The sequence below is a fragment of the Polyodon spathula genome, chromosome 11 (genome assembly GCF_017654505.1).
Source record: "Polyodon spathula isolate WHYD16114869_AA chromosome 11, ASM1765450v1, whole genome shotgun sequence".
Classification (NCBI taxonomy): domain Eukaryota; kingdom Metazoa; phylum Chordata; class Actinopteri; order Acipenseriformes; family Polyodontidae; genus Polyodon; species Polyodon spathula.
In genome coordinates, this window is record NC_054544.1 from 9,898,126 (window position 1) to 9,917,709 (window position 19,584).

At 35.3% G+C, this 19,584-nt stretch overlaps 2 protein-coding genes across 2 annotated transcripts in view; one reads left to right on the forward strand and one right to left on the reverse strand.

The window, feature by feature from the left end:
* LOC121323019 (kalirin-like) overlaps window positions 1–13,592 on the reverse strand; it is a 159,909-nt gene extending 146,317 nt beyond the window's left edge. The window contains exon 1 of the mRNA XM_041263737.1: window positions 13,131–13,592. Coding sequence (XP_041119671.1) covers window positions 13,131–13,197 — 67 coding nt within the window. The 5' untranslated portion in view covers window positions 13,198–13,592. The remainder of the gene's footprint in view (window positions 1–13,130) is intronic.
* A 453-nt stretch (window positions 13,593–14,045) lies between these two features.
* On the forward strand, window positions 14,046–18,914 carry LOC121322613 (ropporin-1-like). Its single transcript, XM_041262778.1, has 4 exons — window positions 14,046–14,129; window positions 16,827–16,955; window positions 17,322–17,433; window positions 18,509–18,914. The coding sequence occupies exons 1-4, from the start codon at window positions 14,116–14,118 to the stop codon at window positions 18,683–18,685; spliced, it is 432 nt and encodes a 143-aa protein (XP_041118712.1). The 5' UTR covers window positions 14,046–14,115; the 3' UTR covers window positions 18,686–18,914.
* The last annotated feature ends 670 nt before the right edge of the window (window positions 18,915–19,584 follow it).

The window sequence follows — 19,584 nt, forward strand, 5'->3', positions numbered from 1 at the left end:
CAAATGGCAAAATTAGTTATTGAATTCACTAGACACGTAGTGAATTTAAGTCATTTTCTTAAAATGGATTCTGTGCACTTACAATTACATACTTATTTCCCCAGTGAAATATGTTTTAAAAAGAGGCATTCTGAAATTGCAATGTTGGAAACACAACTTGACTAAATTGGAAATTATTGGGTTTTTTTGACGTGTACACATTTCTACTGCTGTCAACCTGAAACCTTTTTTTTTTTCTGAAATTAAAATTGTCATCATTAATTACTAGCCAGCATGTATCCCAAGAGACCCAAATTGTACCTCCTTTTTAGTTTGCTGTCTATCCTTTGAAACCCTATACTGTACATTGACTTTGTTTTTTCAGCTACACACAACCAATTTTACACTCCTAGTATATTCAGTAGCTGTGCATGTTCCACTGAACAATTCATATTCACTTAACAGATATAAAACAGAATCAAAGAATGCGCTTTCATTTGCCTCGCTGTGCACTATTTTCCTAGCATATCTCAAACCACAATGGAATCCCAATAATAGGAGGGAGTAAAGGGAATAGTAGAAGGAAAAGGTTTCAGAACATAACATGTTAATAACGTGATCTAAACTCCACTAAAATTAATATATAAGGCATGTATGCAAATACTGCACAGGTTTAGACTGTTACTGGCAGTCTTTATAACCAGATGAAGTATATTTAAAAGGATTTGTCAACGTGCAATAAGACCTACAATATAGTAACAGTTATCTGTAACTTATACAAAACAATAACATGTGTTTCCTGATGAGTCACTTCTGTGGAGTATTGCAGAAGCTCTACATATTGTCTACTTTTGTACACAAGGTGCTATTCATAAAAACACAGATTTAACACATGGTTTAACACAGAATATGATAGTGACAGATCATACTCAGCCATGAGGCTTTACTGTGTTAGAACAATAGCTGAGACAGTATTACTAAACTGCTTAGTGGAGTTCAAATAAATCCTGATTTAAACAGATTACACGGACTGTATGTTTTTATTTTTTTCAATCCAGTCAAAGTTACGTCTGAAAATATTTATAGTCCAATAAGCATGGGTTCCATCACCTGGAGGGTGAATTCCGTAGAAATAATGTACTAAAGCCTATGTTAACGTTATTCAGCTGTATTTGGCAACATTGATCAACACTGTATATATTTATTTTTGTTTTTGTTTTACTAAGGAGCTGTCTGGGTCTGGAAATGTGATTGAATAGAGCCATATAGGGAAACAATGCAGGTCATATTAAAATCTTTTTTAATTGAACCCGCACCCTAATCCAATTTATATGGGGTTGGTAGGTTAGCAATTGAATTACGGGCAATTTGGTTAAATATGGACAGCTTAGTACTGGTATGCTATTTCTTTGACTTTATCTATAACATATGCTGAACTTGTGTGCACAAATGTCTGCAAATCTTCATATGGATTTGCCATACTGTAGAATGTGACTTGAATTTGAAAAGATTGTGTTACTCTATATAAAAACTACCTTAACAATAATTAAATACCTCAAGGTTTCAAAGTTAAACATGAAGGGAAGCGAAGATAAGGATAAAGAAAACACCAGGGTGAACCACCTGAGATGTTCCTGTTTGAATAACCCTAGAAAAGGAATCATTCGGTTTACTTGTCGGTGGGGGGGCAGTTGTTACCTGCTGAGTTAATAATTTGCTGCTGCAGGAGCAAGTGCAGGCCAGGCAGGTAGCAGCTAAATGGCAGCCTGCAGATTTCCATTAGGCTGCTCCCAGCATGCCTCACTGGTGATTTTGCTCTGCTTTCCAAAAGCAATATCTCACATACTCTACCTTTCATTTCCTTTTTAGGGCCCTATCAACCAGATCAGTGGCAGACATCAGGAGCATTGAGTTTTATGCTGTTTTAGTATTGATTTTAATCTCTACAATATATTGGAACAACCTGCTGAAATTAAAAAAAAAACTATTAGGGACTACTGTGCTCTCACAGCAAGGCTACAAGTTAAACAAAGCATTGGCATTGTGTTACTCAGCTGCTGGACAATTTAAGCAGACTGGGAAGACAGAGTTTTTCTGCATCAGGATCATGGTCATTTAATGACACCTGTGTCAAATGATGACATTAGTCATACTGTATTTCATCTGTGTCCTGTATTAGTCATACCTGCAGACTGTCTGGCCATAAAAACAGGCAGTATGAACATCTGGTGGTCTTTAGTGTTATTATCCATACTTACTCATAATAATAATGAAAAAAAAAAAAAAAAAACTCACGCATTCAAAAATATGATTTGCCAGAATCATAGAAATATTTACATTGTATGCCCTATGCCACAATTTAAAATAAATGTTTTTCCTGTTCTGGCAAAGTCTCATTTTCATGTTGCAAAAGACCAGACCAGTGTGGAAAGTGTATGTAGGGGTAGTAACCACTTATGGTCTCTTTGATCTTGTGATCCACAAAAAAAAGAAAAAAGCAAAATAAATTAAAATAAGGATATCATTTTTAGCACTTTCTAATTAGCTTTATAATTGCAACATCAAAAAGCACAACTGGTTTAAGTGAGAAGAGTCCTTTCATTATTGTACAGTCAGCACTATTCATTATGTGTTGGTTACACATGTTCTGTGTTATAATCCTTTTCTAAACAAATGTATCTTTATATACATATATCCTGTTACACATAATCAAAAATGTCTTAAAAGCGCTATCTTGACAAATTCAAATTGACACCTGAAGCATGAAAGTGTTTATTAATATGTGTAAATTCCTTCATTCAGGGGTAGATTCAATCAAACAACAACCTGTGTATTATTCCTCAATAAATGCAAATCTTGAATACAGTACCCAAATAGGTTACTTGAAGTAACCTATTCGGTCAGCAGTTGTTTGAGGTGCATGTTTATGTGAGTTTGTGTCACACCCTTAAACATTTATTGATTTCAAGAAAATTACTGTCAGTGTATTTCTGAGAGAGGGCTCTATGATATGATGCAATATGAAATAATATTGTTTTTTTGTTTAAAGTATGAATTTATAACAAATAAACTGATTAATTGTTAAACATAAAAAGTCCCATACAGTAGCCACATCCTCCTACTATTGCAAACGCACTCCCTCTCCCACATGCGCCCACAGGTAAATCACTGTCTGTGCCCAGGCAGCTGAAGAACTGATTCACATCTGCATGCATCAAAGAGATGCAGAACACCAAGGAAGAACAATGGGAAAACATTATAACAAGGCAAAGGGATATGAATGTTCAGCACTTTAACAGGTTGAGATGAATCACAGTACAAAATAACATGCGCAATTAAGGAAACAATTGGAAAGCAATTACTGTACACTGTTAGCTTCAGACGTGTTGATTGCACAGCACCCAATACCGTGTCTGTGCCAGTTATGAAGAAGAAACAAAAGATTTGCTGGGACTTGACCATGTGGGGAATGTAGCAATGGAGTAAGATGAGTAATATCTGAGAGGATATGTTGAAAGACAGAGAGCTTGAGATACTGCACTCTGCTGTGCTCTAATTTAAGAAAACCCAGTCGAGAAATAACAGACATTTGTGCTACATTATTTTATCACTGGTGCTTTTATGTTGGCATAATTAAATTGTTCTTTTTTCTAATTTGTTCTAATTTGGATGGTGATTAGCAAAGCTAATGAGGGAAAAAGATATCCTTGGGCAGTCGCTGTACCTCCAAAATGTTATTTAAAACATGCATTTATACAAAAAGAAAAGTACTCTGATGGTTGAGGCTTAATGGGTGGCTAAATATGTCCTGCACATCTGCTATCGACATTCATCCATTATTTACAGAAGTCTTGCCATTTTCAAAAAACGAGAAGCTCTAACCAGAAAGGTCTGGGTTCCTGGGCAGACCGAGTTCAGGCCCAAGGGTAAACAAAACACAAGGTGGAGGTAAGCCTATACCAAGACATTTTTGAGATTAAGACTACACCTCTCGAAGTGTTTATTGAATAAGTCTACCTAAAATACACATTGAAGACAGATTTACTTACTGTAGTTTGTATATTTTCTGTGAAGGCTAAGGAAAGTACAATGAAAACAAGGTGACTGAACAGATTTAAAAAATACATAGAATATTTTAGTCATCAACACAGAAGTCCAGAAGAAAGGTTCACAAAGCTAATTAAAAAAAAACCTAATTCAAATTCTAAAACTAATAAGACACCACTTAAGACCATTTACAAGCTCCTAGATAAAATGTCTGCATTCTTATTTCAGGTTTAGTATCTTTATTGAGTGTATTTTTTCCTTTCTAAGAAAGCTGTCCTAAAAGTTAAAGTAAAAAGCTTTTGTCCATACAGTTTAATGTATTTGTCCATTGTGCTGTCTGCTATTATTGAAAGTACTAAAAGCTAATGTCATATTTGATATTAATTGTTACATTATTCGAAATGCTCCCATTTGTCATGATGCAGTGAAGACTTATACTGTATACCTAATTTCAGATGCTTTGGGTTTTATGCAATTCTGTCCAGAATATCTTATAAATTATTCATCTGATATAAACCAGAAAGGGGACAAAATCAATTTATAAATGCTCAGCAGAATTGCTCTGTGCAGCCATTATTAAATGCCAACAAAAATTGACTAATCTGTTGTATAATCCAGGTATTAAATGCCATTTGATTTTAATATGTTCATCTTAGAAACTGAGAATACTAGGCTACAGCAAAACAGAGTACTGACTTTCAGAGTACAAACTTCCAATGCATCAGAATTGGGACAAAACTCCTTACAGAAGCTGATCCAATAAGGTTTAGCTGCTTTGGAAACATCCTTTGTCTGTTTCATAAAGACATAAGACCACATGCATAGGAAAGCATGTTTCCGGAATGCAAAGCAATGCAAAACATAGCGCTGTGTGCTCTTTAGCAGTTGCCATTGGAGCACAAATGACTTATTTTTCACTGCTGATGAATGACACTTATGATGAGGAAGGTCTGGTCTCCCAATTGAACATTTGTGTGTACAAATGATGACTCTATCTCCAAAGCACTTTATCTTCTTACATGATGGCATGGAAATACCAATAGATTAACAAGAGAAAGGTACATTCTGTAAGAATCTTGTTTAAATATTAAGGTAATCATAAACATACTAACCAGAAAATATGGAAAACATATTATTGCATTGGAATAATTAACAGCAATTGTTTAAGACACTTTCATTCCAGTCACAAATAATCTCTTTGTGATCTCCAGTCTTCGGGCCAGCTGGTCACAAAAACCTTAACCAGGCATATCGTATCTAGTCAAACAGATGCAGCTATTAAATTAACAGGTCTCATTATAGGGTTGAGTTCCCAACTTTATTTGTCACATTAAAAAAAAAAAAAAAAAAAAAAAAAATATATATTATACGTATTATATATAGATTATATATAGGCTAATATATATATAATATATATATATTATATATATATAGGGTATCAAGGAGACACACCACTGAGCATACAACAATAGTGTTATCCTACACAAAATGTTGTAATTCCTTACTGTAATTCAGAAAATATGGTTTTGAAATAGTGTATGTAGTACATGAAATGAGGAAATAGTGTCAAGATAATTCTGGCCTAAAGAAAATGTTTTGCCTGATAAAATGTTGGTATTACTGTTTTACCTGAGCTATGGGTGTAAAGTGTATGGGAGCTAATGGGTGTAAAGTGTGTATCTACTTACAGTACGATGCACTGCAATGTCAGACTCGGAATGTTTCCACAAATGACATTAATTGTGCCAAAATGTTACTCTATTCCAACCAGATAAGTTGTATTATATTTGAACTATTTTCAAATACAAACTGTAACTGCTTAATTATTAGGATATGCATATAGTAAGACAAGTGTTACATTTGTTATACAGAACTGAAATCAGAATAAAATAGTTTCCATGACAACGTTGTTTGCAACATTTTTTATATGAAATTGCCAACTGTTTTAAAATACATTACTGCAGATGCAGTATAACTCCACATCATGTATGGTGATAGTCTTGTTTCACGGTTGATTTTGTGTTTTCAGACAAATATTGTTTTGTTTTTCACTTTTAGCTCAAATCTTCGATGAAATGCAATGCAGTCTGGCCATTTAAACTGCACGCCACATCAATCTGAGTTGACTAAACCATGCAATACCCAAAGGGATTCAAAGTCTAAACATGTTCATTTCCAAATTACATGAACAAAGCTGAGAAACCACTGTTAGTAAATAAAATGTGCACATTTCAAAATTTTTGAAAATGTGATCATTTTCCACTGCATTGAGTTTTTAAATAATATACAGCCATTAAAATCCTGCATAACATTCAATAGGATACTGTATGGATACAAATCAAAGAGGAGGTTGAACCATGTCAGCACTCTTTGGCAGCACTATTTAAGGCCAAACAGAAACAAATGTATTATGATTCCCACTCAACAGATTAAACACATTATATTTCATTTATTTATTCTGGCATAACTAACACAAGTAAACTTTTACTGATAGGGTTTAGCAATTAATAAAGTGTGAAGTCTTTAACCATTGTTATAGATGAATCTGTAGGTCAGAAGAGTTTACTGATCAAAATGTCTCTGTAAAGCTGAAGTAATTAGTAACCAAAAAATATGGACTGACTCATTTAATGAGTAATGGTTAATTACATGAGGCTGAAAACTAAACAAGTTAAATATGGAAAACAATGTGCAAGTCTGGAGTGCATTCCAAAGGAATGATACCATAAATACTGTACAGAGAGAAGGAATCTACACAAGTCACTAAAATAAAAATTCTGGAAAGTGGACTTACATAACCTTATGCTATCCAAATTCCACGTATGCAAGGGAGTAAGCATGTACATATTTTGGGTAAGTGAATCACATAGTTAAGTACTGATTTCCATGGTTTACTTAGTCTTGAATCAACTGTATATGCTGAGATTTCTACTAAACGGTAGGATGGTTTTCCTGCAGACAGAAGCAGATTGTACTCTCAGTAGTGTGAACTTGTGCATGAGCCTAGTTACCAGCATATGTTCTACCTTTTGTAAAGGAGTGATAACCAATACAATGCATGAAATTCATTTTGTTGCACCATATTAGATGGATCAAGATTATTACTGTTCCCACTTTAACTGTCCTAACAATCTGCTGGTTCTCTGCTTGTTTTAGTTCATATTTTAGATGAACATCTGCATCCTCGAATGGACTGCAGGATGCTCCCTATTGCCTGGAGGTCATCGGTTCGAGTCCAGGCTATTCTACTGCCGACTGTGGACAAGAGTTCCCAGGGGGCAGCGCACAATTGGCCGAGCGTCGCCCGGGTGGGGAGGGCTTAGGTCGGCCAGGTTGTCCTCAGCACACCACGCACCAGCGACCCCTGTAGACTGGCCGGGGACTGTGGGCTTGCCTGTAAGCTGCCCAGAGCTGCGTTGATCTCTGACGCTGTAGCTCTGAGGTGGCTGCATGGCGGGCCTGCAGAGGGAAAAGAAGCGGTCGGCTGATGGCATACTTCGCCGCTCAGAAGTCAGAGCGGTGATCTGAGCTATTGGCTATTTAAATTGGGAGAAAAACGGGGTAAAAATCAATGGCCGATTACTAAATTTATAAAAAAAACTTAAAAAAAACTGCATCCTGAAACCTGTGCTGTAGTTCATATGGACTTATTGCAGCCAAACCACCTGAGTGACTTTGAACAACATAGTCCAAGTTTAAGTATAAAACACAAGCAAAGATACGAATATGTCAGAAGATGAAAAGGGTGTCCAGTATGTGTCTACACTGTTAATGGTTAGAAGACTAGCCACATTCATATTTAGTTTGAACTTTCAAATACTTTCCTTTAATTCAAAGCTAAATCAATTCTGTTAAAATAAAGCAGGCTGGATCTATAATTTTCAATAAGGATAAAAAGTCACAACACTTATTAAACCTGCTCTGGCAATACATACAATATGTAAATAGGAATACCCCAAAGTCACCTTGTGAGCTCTTAGACCAGTTAGCATTGCTGCACTGGAACTATTCTGTTTTTTCCCAATGTTATTGGATTTCATTAGACAAGGTTCTGCAAACTGAAGCTCGAAAAGAAACACACCCAATTCCAAGGTGACTTATTAAGACAGCAGAGTGAATATGTTTTAAATAGTTTTGAGAGAAACATAAAAGGCTGCTTTGCTACTGTATGGAACATTATTTGGTTTTATTAAAATAAAGAAAATACTTAGTGTAGCTGCTGAACATGTGTGTGGGTTCTTTGGCAAACTGTGATACCACATAGTGTTCAGTGTACGTTTTACACCCTGGGGCCTAAACGCCTGTAAGAATTGGCAAGATTTGTTCAAAAAACTCATTATTAGATAAGGCAATACATACAGCAGCTAAAGAGATGGTTATTTCAGCTAATGAGATCCCATCTATCCTCATAGACAAACAATTACTCCTTAAGTGACATATGGTCAGGCAAAAAGATCAAGCCTGCTGCTTTTAAGGGAACTTCCTTCATTTTCCACATCAGATCATGATTCAATAATCCCTGCAAATCTTCTTTTACTCTCCCTGTTACCGAAGTGGTTTATCTTGTCCAATTAGCCATCTGCCATGCCTGTATTGCTGTACAAATGCATCACACTCCCATCAGTGGAGACAACAACATCCCATCAGCAGGGCCGTTGTTCCATCTGACAATCACGAATCACACCCCATTGTTCTCGATTCATGATGTTACACAGAGTATAGCCGCCATGTGTGATCAGCCAGCAGGGTACTAGAGGTCCTCCTGTGATGTGGGATGGATGCCAAACAATATTTTAGACGGAGCCTAGTAATCACAAGAAATGTAATCAAATTTGCAATACTGAGATTTGCACTAATAACCATTATTTTTTAGTGATTTTTTTTTTTTTTTTCTAAAACCCCTTCCCACTAATAATGGAAAAACTTTAAGCACACTTGACTTGGTTTCCAGATCCTTATTTTAAATTGAGCCTGCAGATCATTGTGATTCCTCCAGACGCATGTCAGAAGAAGCATTAGGTCCTTCTATATGTTACAAACTGTAAGAGCAGGTGACCATGTGCTAGTTGTTGTGAGCAACAGCAGCAGTTGAATCCTGACGTTTAGCCAAATTAACCTACTGTAAACTAGGCTGCTTTGAAACTTACAAAGATTAAACAAACCAGACTATAGTACTGCAAACCTGCACCAATCTTCATTGCAACCAACTGCAAAGCGAATGTGTTCTTACAGCAGATTTTGTCATGGTGTGAATCTTTAATATTAAGCTTGAGTTTACTGTATCATGTGGAGAATTGAGGCCACTAGATATTTATATCACAGTTCCTCAAGGCATAAGAGTCAAAGCAGCTGCAAAAACACATTTGTGTAGGTTGATCTATAGGCACGATGTACTCATTTCCTACCCTGCTCCCAACATTGAAAAACCAGCCTCCTAATACCCCCCTCCCAGAAATTAAGCTATTGTTTTAAAAATAACCTTTGCTTAGTTCCAAATTCTGTTTTTATAGCCACAGGTGCACTGTTGTAATGAATTCATTAGGTTCAAAAGCCTTTTACAGATTGTGTGCGACACTATCAGTGAGTGAGAGGCTCAATCAATTGAAGTAGTTGTACTGCCAGCATCTTGGCTACTGTATTTCAGTCAACAGGAACTATTTCTAGCTAAACTCCAGTACTAATATTGATCCACAAACCTGCTGCTGCCAATCATTTGTAGTTATTAGCTAGATTAGTGACAGTCATTTCACTGTGGAAAAAACAATGCAATATAAAGACTACACAAAGGGATATTCAGTTGTGTACAGCAACATAGGAGATTACATTTATTTTCATTTAAATGCCTACTCTTAGTGAGTAAGTAATATGTTTTCAGAAGAAAAAAAACTATATTAGAATGACCTGGGTCCGTGGAAATATATTTGACATTCAGACACCGTTGTGCACAGATATTGCTGGTATGTAAACATTTATCGTCAAATAGAATCTATATTCTAGTGGTTTGCAACTCCAAATATATGGCTGCTGAAGAAGTGCAGGCTTTGCTGTGTGCATGTTAGAAAGGCCTACTATTGTCAAGCTTAACCAGGCAAATAATGCCTTTCTATCTTAGTGTAAAGATGTATTGAATTTGGTTCAAACATGGAAAACATGCCTTTTTGTTGCCCTCACTGCCTCAGGATATGGAATGTCACAATGTATCAATGTAAACTAATGGTGCTGTGGAAAACTACAACTGATGCAAGTTCAATGACAGCATACATTTAAAATGTAGCAATTGTACAGTTACATTTTAATAAATTGAATTTTCCATCTGTGAGCCACTTTCTTTTTTTTATATAAAATTCTCTAAAATGATACTACACTGATGTGCTGCAACATTTTACTACAGAACCTTGGTACATATTTCTTGTTGGTACTTTCTGGGATACATCTGGACTAAAAGTACTATTTTATGCTGTTGTACAGACATATGCTCCTTTTAACAAAAGACATTCAAATAAGCAAGTCTGTTTTGTGAAAAAGCACAAGCAACAGTTAAGTATTTTATTTTTATTTCCATTTTACCATTTCACAACAGAAGTGTAACAGGAACATCTATTCCATTTGATAATCTAGTGTTATTCCTCAAATGTAAAATAATAATGGATTTGCAGATTACCAGGATACCAGCCCAGTTGTGTAACAGCATGATATTGCATTTGAAGGGGTGAGCATCAAAACAAGTCAAGCAGAACGGGCACTGTTCACAGATATTAAACGATGCTCTGCTGTAGAAGGCTATTCCTTTCAGAAAACAATCTAAATGCATGCGGATATGTGGCAATCAGTAAGTATACTGTATTCACTTCGAGGCCACCAAGAACATGGAATCTGCTTTGTGAGCATCTCATGCCTTCAATTGAATGTTAAACCAAATGGAATCTACAGTACAGAAACTGATCCATGCATACAGAGAGGGCAATACCAACTAAGATAGTCCTGGAAATGCAATAATTAACCCTTATTTGCACAAAAATTAGGTAGATCATGAGTCAAATTTTAAATCATGTCTTACAGACACATAATATCCTTTTTTCCTCATGAACTGCCGTTTCCCTGCACTATTGATAGATCGGTCCTACTGCTTACAGCTTTTTCTGTCCTCAGAATATTGGACAGTGAAGGGCCAGGTCTCCTCTGAGCTGCACTGTCGCTGGGTCTCATCTCTGCCACGGAGGGATCAATCGCTGTAGTGAGAAGGTATTTCAATCACCAGGCCTTTGTCTTTCAGCAAACAGCCAACAGTGCAAGTGAGTGGAATTGTCTGGTGGTTTCAAGATAGAATACTTGGCATCATTCTTTCATTTTCATACCGCAGAGCACATGTCAACCACTGGGTCTAATAAAAGCAGAAAGGTCAGGCTTTAAAATCTTACAAGAACACCTTTAGAAACTAGGGTTCCTGGGTATAATATATATATATATATATATATATATATATATATATATATATATATATATATATATATATATATATAGTTTTCTAGATGTCTTCAAGTACAGACGTTCACATCTGTTCAGGTTCTGTACAGAACTATTACTGTTATTATATGCTGAACAACAGCAAATAGAACTGGGACGGTATCAAACACAAGTAGGTTTGCAGAGAAAACTGCAGAGAATCATATTTCATATAAAATGTCCCGGAAGCCTTTTTTTTTTATTTTTTTATCTAAGGGTGCACCATAAGAATGGTCTAAGTAGTAGTTGTGCTGTGTGCCAGAATGTCTAACATATTTTGTCCAGGACTGTGCCAGAATGTTCAACATATTTTATTCGGGAACTAGCATGGTGTTCATGTTTAACTTTTTTATTTTTTTCTAAAAGTTTATTTAAATAAAGTTAAATTTCGGATATTTTGAGTATATCTTTTTAACATTGATGACATTGAAATTTTAAAAAGATTATTGATAAGCCATTTAAATCTTTTAATAACGTACCGGTGATTGCTTTATTAGAATAGATTCAATCTATTAGTTTAACTATCAAAGAATAGAGAATCGAAGAATCAAAGAATATCAATGAATGTTGAAAAGAAATGATCGAGTGAAAACATAACTGCAGGCATATCGTATTCTTTGTGACAGAGCAACTGTACAGTATATAAACTAACCAATCGCAACAGGGTGGTTGAAGCTATATCAGAACTACCAGCAGGGGGCGCAGAACAGTGTCAGCAGCAAATAAAAACTTAGGATGACCAACAGAAATAAAATGGTGTTATCCAATCCCAATCATGTTTATCATCCATTTTAATTGTAGTGGTTATTTCGTTATTGGTGTGCCATGTTCAAACGGCTAGTTCACCCTTTTGTCTCTGTTAATACTACGCTGCAAACTAGACTGAAGGCGTGATTAGCTTGCAGTTGTCAAGGGTTTGTGACTAACAGCTGCTTGGTACTTGCAATAACAAATACATTGATTAATGAACAATTGCATTTGTCAAATTCAGTAAAAACAAAACATTTCATATGAGATTAGGTGGAAATGTGGCATTTACATTCATGGGATAATTATTAATAGGCTACATACATGCATTGTTATCAGATTCGGTGTGTGTGCGAGAGAGAGAGACACAGAGGGAGAGAAAGAAAGAGAGAGAGAGAGAGAGAGAGAGAGAGAGAGAGAGAGAGAGAGAGAGAGAGAGAGAGAGATTTATTTTCCTCCAAGCCACAGCTTCCAAATTAGAACCAAATACTAATGCAAACACGTTGTTGAGTAAGCACATGGAGATACATGTAAGGTAAGCCTATGTACAACGTACAGCTAGAATGTATTGGCAGATCCCAGTACATCTCTCCATCCCCGGTCATTGCAGATACAAATTTATTTTTTGTATTCTGTCGAAAGATTTTTGTAAACCGTACTATGAAACATACGTACCCTAAAAGCTAGGTTAATACAGTGATGCGTGAATCTTTGAGAATACGTTTCCCCGTTGAGCTTACACCATTTTCAATAGCACACAATGCAAACATCTATACAACACTGTTGCCTACACAGGATGCTGCAAAATCATTTCCTTCCAGTTATGTATGTGATATAACAGAAAATAGTCTTACCTGCTTTAAAAAACGCGTCTGTGTCCGAGTCATTCAGCCCTTCCTCGGCTGCTTCTGCCAAATTCATCTTTCCCCCTGTTGATTTCAGAAAAAGGGTAACGCAAAGTATATCCAGGGGATGATTTTTACAAAAATCAGTGCACGATTTCCTCCATATTCTGGTGTTCCTAGTCGCCGCTGTTCGTTTTGCAGTCGTGGGTTTCCGTCCGTGTTATTACAAAGAACAGCCCTGCAATACTCTATTGTCTAGATCTCACCCTCCTCTTTCTAACAGCTCCGGCGCCACAAAAGCAATCCACGGCACATGTGACACACAGGGAGATGCAGTTATACCCATGGAACAATGTGATGATACATAACAGTAACTGTTAATTTTGATACATTTTCAAAATATATATAACTGAAGCATACTCCATATTAGTTATAGTATGAAGCACCAGAGTAGAGATCCTTCACTTGATGCGTTCCAGTTGGTAGTGTGATTCAGTGATGTCATAACAATCTGCATGTAAGTGGCTGGTGTGAAGCATAGGGTTCATTCTCCTGGTGGTCCCAAACATAATACACTGCAATTCAATTGTTCCAACGCTCATCTATTGAAGAACAATTGTAGAGTTATTGTACTGTATGAAAAAAATGCACTAGCAGCCTGTGCAGTGTGAAAGGGTTTTGCGTGTTTAATATCATAGCTTTTCTTCATCTCACAAACCAAGGCGGAGAGTTGGTGTAATGCGCGTCTGTGTGCGCCACTCCCTAACAACCCCCCTCCACAAACATACACAGCACACAATACTGCGTGTGTTTCTAAACATATTTCTCTATCTAACAGGATAAACTGGGTTGGTTTGTTAGTTGAAATCCCCCTTTTTTAATGCATTTCATATTTGTCTACATTTTGACAGGAAACATGACTAGTGCACTCCGTTTTCCTATGTCCTGCTCCAGCTTTGACCCCATCTCTGCCTAGCGAATCCCTGGTACACAAATGACAGTACGTAGGTGAGTCATACCAGAAATCCCACAATCATTCACCCACAGGTTGATGAAGTGATGGCATGGCCATGTAATTTAGTTTATGGTAGAAAAGTATTATCTTTTTTTTTCTTCATATTTATCTTCCATCATATATATCATATCATATATAATATATATATATATATATATATATATATATATATATATATATATATATATATATATATATATTAAATCCTATCTAAAATTTATATAATTTCAGACATAAGGCGTATAAAATTTTATTTATATACCTAATGTCTGATTTCATTTAAATTTGAAATATAATATCTATTTAATATATATATATATATATATATATATATATATATATATATATCCTATATATATATATATATATATATATATAATTCCCCTATACTTTTTATACTTAAAAAAAAATAAGGATAATACTTTTCTACCAAAGGTGCCAATTTCTATATACCAAAATTATAAGGATCATACTTTTCTACCATAAATTAAATATATGTTTGTTCCATAAAGGAATTAATTCATGCAAAATATATGTTTGTTCCATAAAGGAATTAATTCATGCAGACTCGCGGTTATTTATTTATTGTTGTTGTTGTTGTTGTTATGCTGAAACCAGCTATCTGGCCCAGATGTCATACTCAGGATTCTCAAGATGAGTCAGAAGCCATATTAGCTTGAATGTATTACCTTTATATTGCCAGCCAACAACCATATAGTACAATGTTGCGGCATCATTAAGAGCGCACAGCTATCCTTTTATATTTCTCAAATCACTACACTTGCAATGCTCAGCCTGCAATTATTCTTCAGTTGTTGTCCTCTGCTGCCCCCCAGCCCCGACTATTCTGAATGACATGTGGTGCATTATTATTCGTGGTAGTTTAATTATATCAGCTATAGTAATATACGTATTATTAATAATATTATAGTTATATTGAATTCCGGTCTGATGTTTAAAAGTTGGTATAATTCATTGTTATGTCGAGTGAAATATATGCTGTACATGCAATGAAGCAAGCTCCTCTGCACGTGTAAATTCACTGGCTATAATTAAGCATTAGTTGACTGGAAAGATTAAATTAATTGCGACTTTGTAGATTACCATAGTTTAACATTTTTTGTCTTCATTTAGTCTAAACACGCACAACTGAGATATGTGTTTATACTGTATATTACGACCGCCACAGTTGTTTGATGTGTTGTGATGTATCAATTCAAAGGAGAAAAGATGTATATATAACCCACAACATGTATTAATCACACAAGAGGAGAACAAAACGATAAATTTGGTAGCTGTCAGTAACTACATACCTGATATTTGAGACTAAGCAGTGCGTGCTTCTGCTTATAACCCCACACATATTTTGTTTAACTGCTGGTACTTCTATTTATTTATTTATTTTTTAATTCCTAATACCAGTTACGTTATAATAGAGTAACAATCATATTATTTAAAATGTATAACATCTAGCCTCTAAGCAACCTAGACAATTAGTCTACTTGGTGAGCAAATGCTATAACACGGTTCCACTTGAACGTGAAGATAACATATTTTGGAGGACTCGTTTTCACCATAAACTTACATATAATTGCTGATTTACATTTAGACCGATCTTTGTTTGGACAGCAATCAGTGACTGGCTTGTACAGCCTGGGTTCCCTGAAGCGAGTGATTGATCTTGTGAAAAGATCAGTGTCCTAAGAACCTGGCCATTTCTATAGTGTTCGGTTTTTTCCATCAAGCGCGTCTGATCAAAATAGTTCAGGTGCTGAAAAAACGGTGGCGCCCTACAGGTTTAGAATACAAATGCTAATTGATCACATGGCAGATTGGAAATGCAAATATAAGACCGTGCAAATAAAATGTTTTCTTAGCTCTGTGCTAGTTGTTTTGCCACCGCAAAAAAATCTGTTTACAAAACTGATATTTACCATTCGTCCACCGAGATACTCCTCGTTATTGCAACGTGTATCAGTATTTTAAAAGTTACATAGGCCATAGACAGAATGTTTGAATAATGTATGACAGCAATATTTGGTCATAGCTACCTCACAATGATAGGCAGTATGAATACATGTCGTAATATGGTTACATGGAAACCACAATTTGCTGCTAAAAAAACATAGCAGTACAAGTACAGAACTCCAGGTTATAACAATATGCTTAACCAGTAAAACCGGCTGATCTAAAACAACTGCAAAAGAAGGGGCAAAGTTCAGAAACTACGAAGGTAGGGCTACAGTGCCGTCGGTACTCCAGCAGAAGGTCAAGTTTTCCCGCTCAAATTTTATTAGCAGCACCTCGTTTTTTGTTTTTTAGTTTTTTTTTTTTTTTAAATATATTGGTTAGCATGGTTGTATTTTAGCACTTGCATATATAGCAAACGTTGTCTTAATAGGTTTCATTTTCATTTAAACGCATGTAGTCTATATTTTAATCTGTATAATACAATGGAAATCCTTTCCAATACAAATACAATTCTTTTGTTAATACTGCAATCCCCACCCCAATATCAATAGTACACCTTTGAGATCATGCAAGCACACACAACAATTCTGAGAAGACACAAGGATTTATGAATAAATAAATAAATAAATAAGAGCAGCATAACTCAGCAGCCTGTAGTAAGCAGAGTATTATTTAAAGTCATGTAAGCCTTAGTGTTCTTTTTCTGTGTGATTCAATAGATTTGGTGAGAAAATGCCTCCACCAGGTAAACAAGTTGCCATCCCTGAGGAACTGCCAGAAATCCTGAAAGCCTTTACAAAAGCTGCTATTAGGACCCAGCCTGCAGATATTGTTCGTTGGTCTGCTCTGTAAGTTATTTAGCCTCTTGCAATATTACAACAAAACTTGTGAAAAAAATAAGGATGTCTATTAATCTTGAGAAAATATTAGTATTTAAATCCCATGTACAGTATGGCAGCTGTAGCTGGAACGAACCAGGGAATATAACACACTGTTCAACACTGAGTTGTCAGTGTGCTTTAGTGCCTAAAGTTGCCTGGGCTGGCAGGGAATCAAGAAGGTCTATAACTTTAAAGTTCACATTGGCCAAAATGTACCCGAAGTTGCACAGTACTAAAGTGATTACAAAACTGAACCCAATAAACAGACCAAGAAAAGATAATGTGAAATGTTATTGTAGTCTCTGCTGCTACTTATCTATTTTACTTTGGCAGGTACTTTACTGCTTTAGCCAATGGACAGCCTCCACCAATAAAATCTGAAAGGCTTGCATCAACAAGCCATGACAAGTTTTCAATAGATCATCTAAAAACCCTTCATGAAAAGGTAGGTTTTATTTGAACTGTATCCAGGATAGCCACTTGTACACATGGTTCAATTCACAGGATTATATGTATTATTGGTGGCAGTTTCATCAGTAACTGTAGTTATAGCAGCAATTACAAATTACAGACATATTGAGCATTTTACATTTTGATTAGCTTATATATGATCAGTTATATATCAGTATATATTATGATCAGTGGCATCTACCATTAAAGGTGGAGTGAATATCCCCAGAAAAGGGACATACAGTAGTGGTTATCCAGTTATGATGAAACTCATGATGTCACACCATTCAAACTCTATGGAGAGTTATACAAAGCTATGAGTGCAGCTGGGAGTGTAGTGCAATAACACAATAGTGTCACATAATATACTGTCTGGACAAAACATTTGAATAGCCTGCTACTGAAGCCCACTCCAGTGCATTTTTCTTATGGGATCAGATGCGTCTTGTCCAGTATGATTTGGGCCACTGTTACTTTTTCTTGTCACAATACACTTCATTCATGTGGCCTGATTGCAAATGGGTTGTGCTTACCAGCAGTGCTTTTCTGCAAATGTTGTCATTCCAGGAACACTCAGAGGGAATGTCTTGATGGAACCATTGGTTAACGCTGTGTTGTGGCACTAGCTAGTTGTGCAGGCACAGTTATGCTTCTCCATACTTTGCCACAGTGAAAATAGGTTGTGGGTCACATAACATGCCACATTGAATGCAGAGACAATTTAATATCAAAATTGTCTAGATGTATTGTAATTTATTAGAATATTTACCTCACTGAACACTTACCATCACTTACCATAAAAAATATAAAAGTAGGTTTTATGGTAAACATTTATGAGATATCACGTAGCCATGTTTCCACAAAAAAACTTTCCAGAGGTAATGTGTATATTACAGTTTACGCATTTATACATTGCAGAATGCAGCAGAAATTCAGTAATTACAAAATAATTTTGAACACAGCATGCTATATATATATATATATATATATATATATATATATATATATATATATATATATATATATATATATATATATATATATATTTTTTTTTTCATAATACTTTTAAGTTTGGATCAAGATGTTCAGTATACCCAGAAGAACTTGCACAAAAGTGGAAGGAACTCAATCTACCAGAGAAACTCTTAAGAGATATCATGACTGTGGGAAACATTGGCGAAGAAGTTGATTGGCTAAAATTTATTGCTTTAGCTTGCAGTGCTCTTGGTGGGGTAAGTTTGGTCTAGAAAATGTAAATTAGGAAGCTATAAGCACTATTGTTTACTTTTTTGTCTGTTAATATGCACTTGTACTTGTCTAATGTGATTTTATATGTACTGTGTAGGCTACTCTCTGGCATTTTTCCTTGTTTGGAAAATAAAGTCTCTAAAGGTGCAGCTTAACATGGACAAACACTTCCAGCATTTAAGTATGATAATTCCTCAGCAAGAGGATAATCAGTAGACACCATTTCCTTTGAAGTATGCCAAAAACTAATTATTATTAAGTTAATATATTGCGTGATTGTTGAATTATGCCCAAAAACAAAACCCACCTAATTGTGTGAGTAAAAAACCCTTTGGGATATATATATATATATATAGATTATATATATACTATATATATATATATATATATATATATATATATATATATATATATATATATATATAACCCATGTTAAATCACACGTTCTTATCATACCAGAATTCATTTTCTATGGATTGAATGAGTGAAGTCATCGTTTAAATATAAAAATAGTCACAGAACCGCATTATATAGCGAAGCACTCGAACTGAAAGACTTGTGAATGGGACGTTTATTTATTTTTTACTTTTATGGTTCATTGGACAGAAAGTGGGTTACTTCTATCTACTGTCAAAGTGAGTTCCAGTATCACAGGAGTGCATCTAGTTTTCTGTACCATCTGCATGCTAAACACTGTGAGCCCTGATTAACTGAGATTCATTTTTTAAATCTTAAGATTAATCACAATTTTTTTTTTTTTTTTATTGCTCAACACCCTAATTGTAACGAATCATCCAAGTGAATCTCATAAACCTTACCATGATTTGTTGTTTGCTTAAAAAGTGTTGACACTTTCTCTATAAATATACATTTGTTACAAAAAATCAAATATATAAAA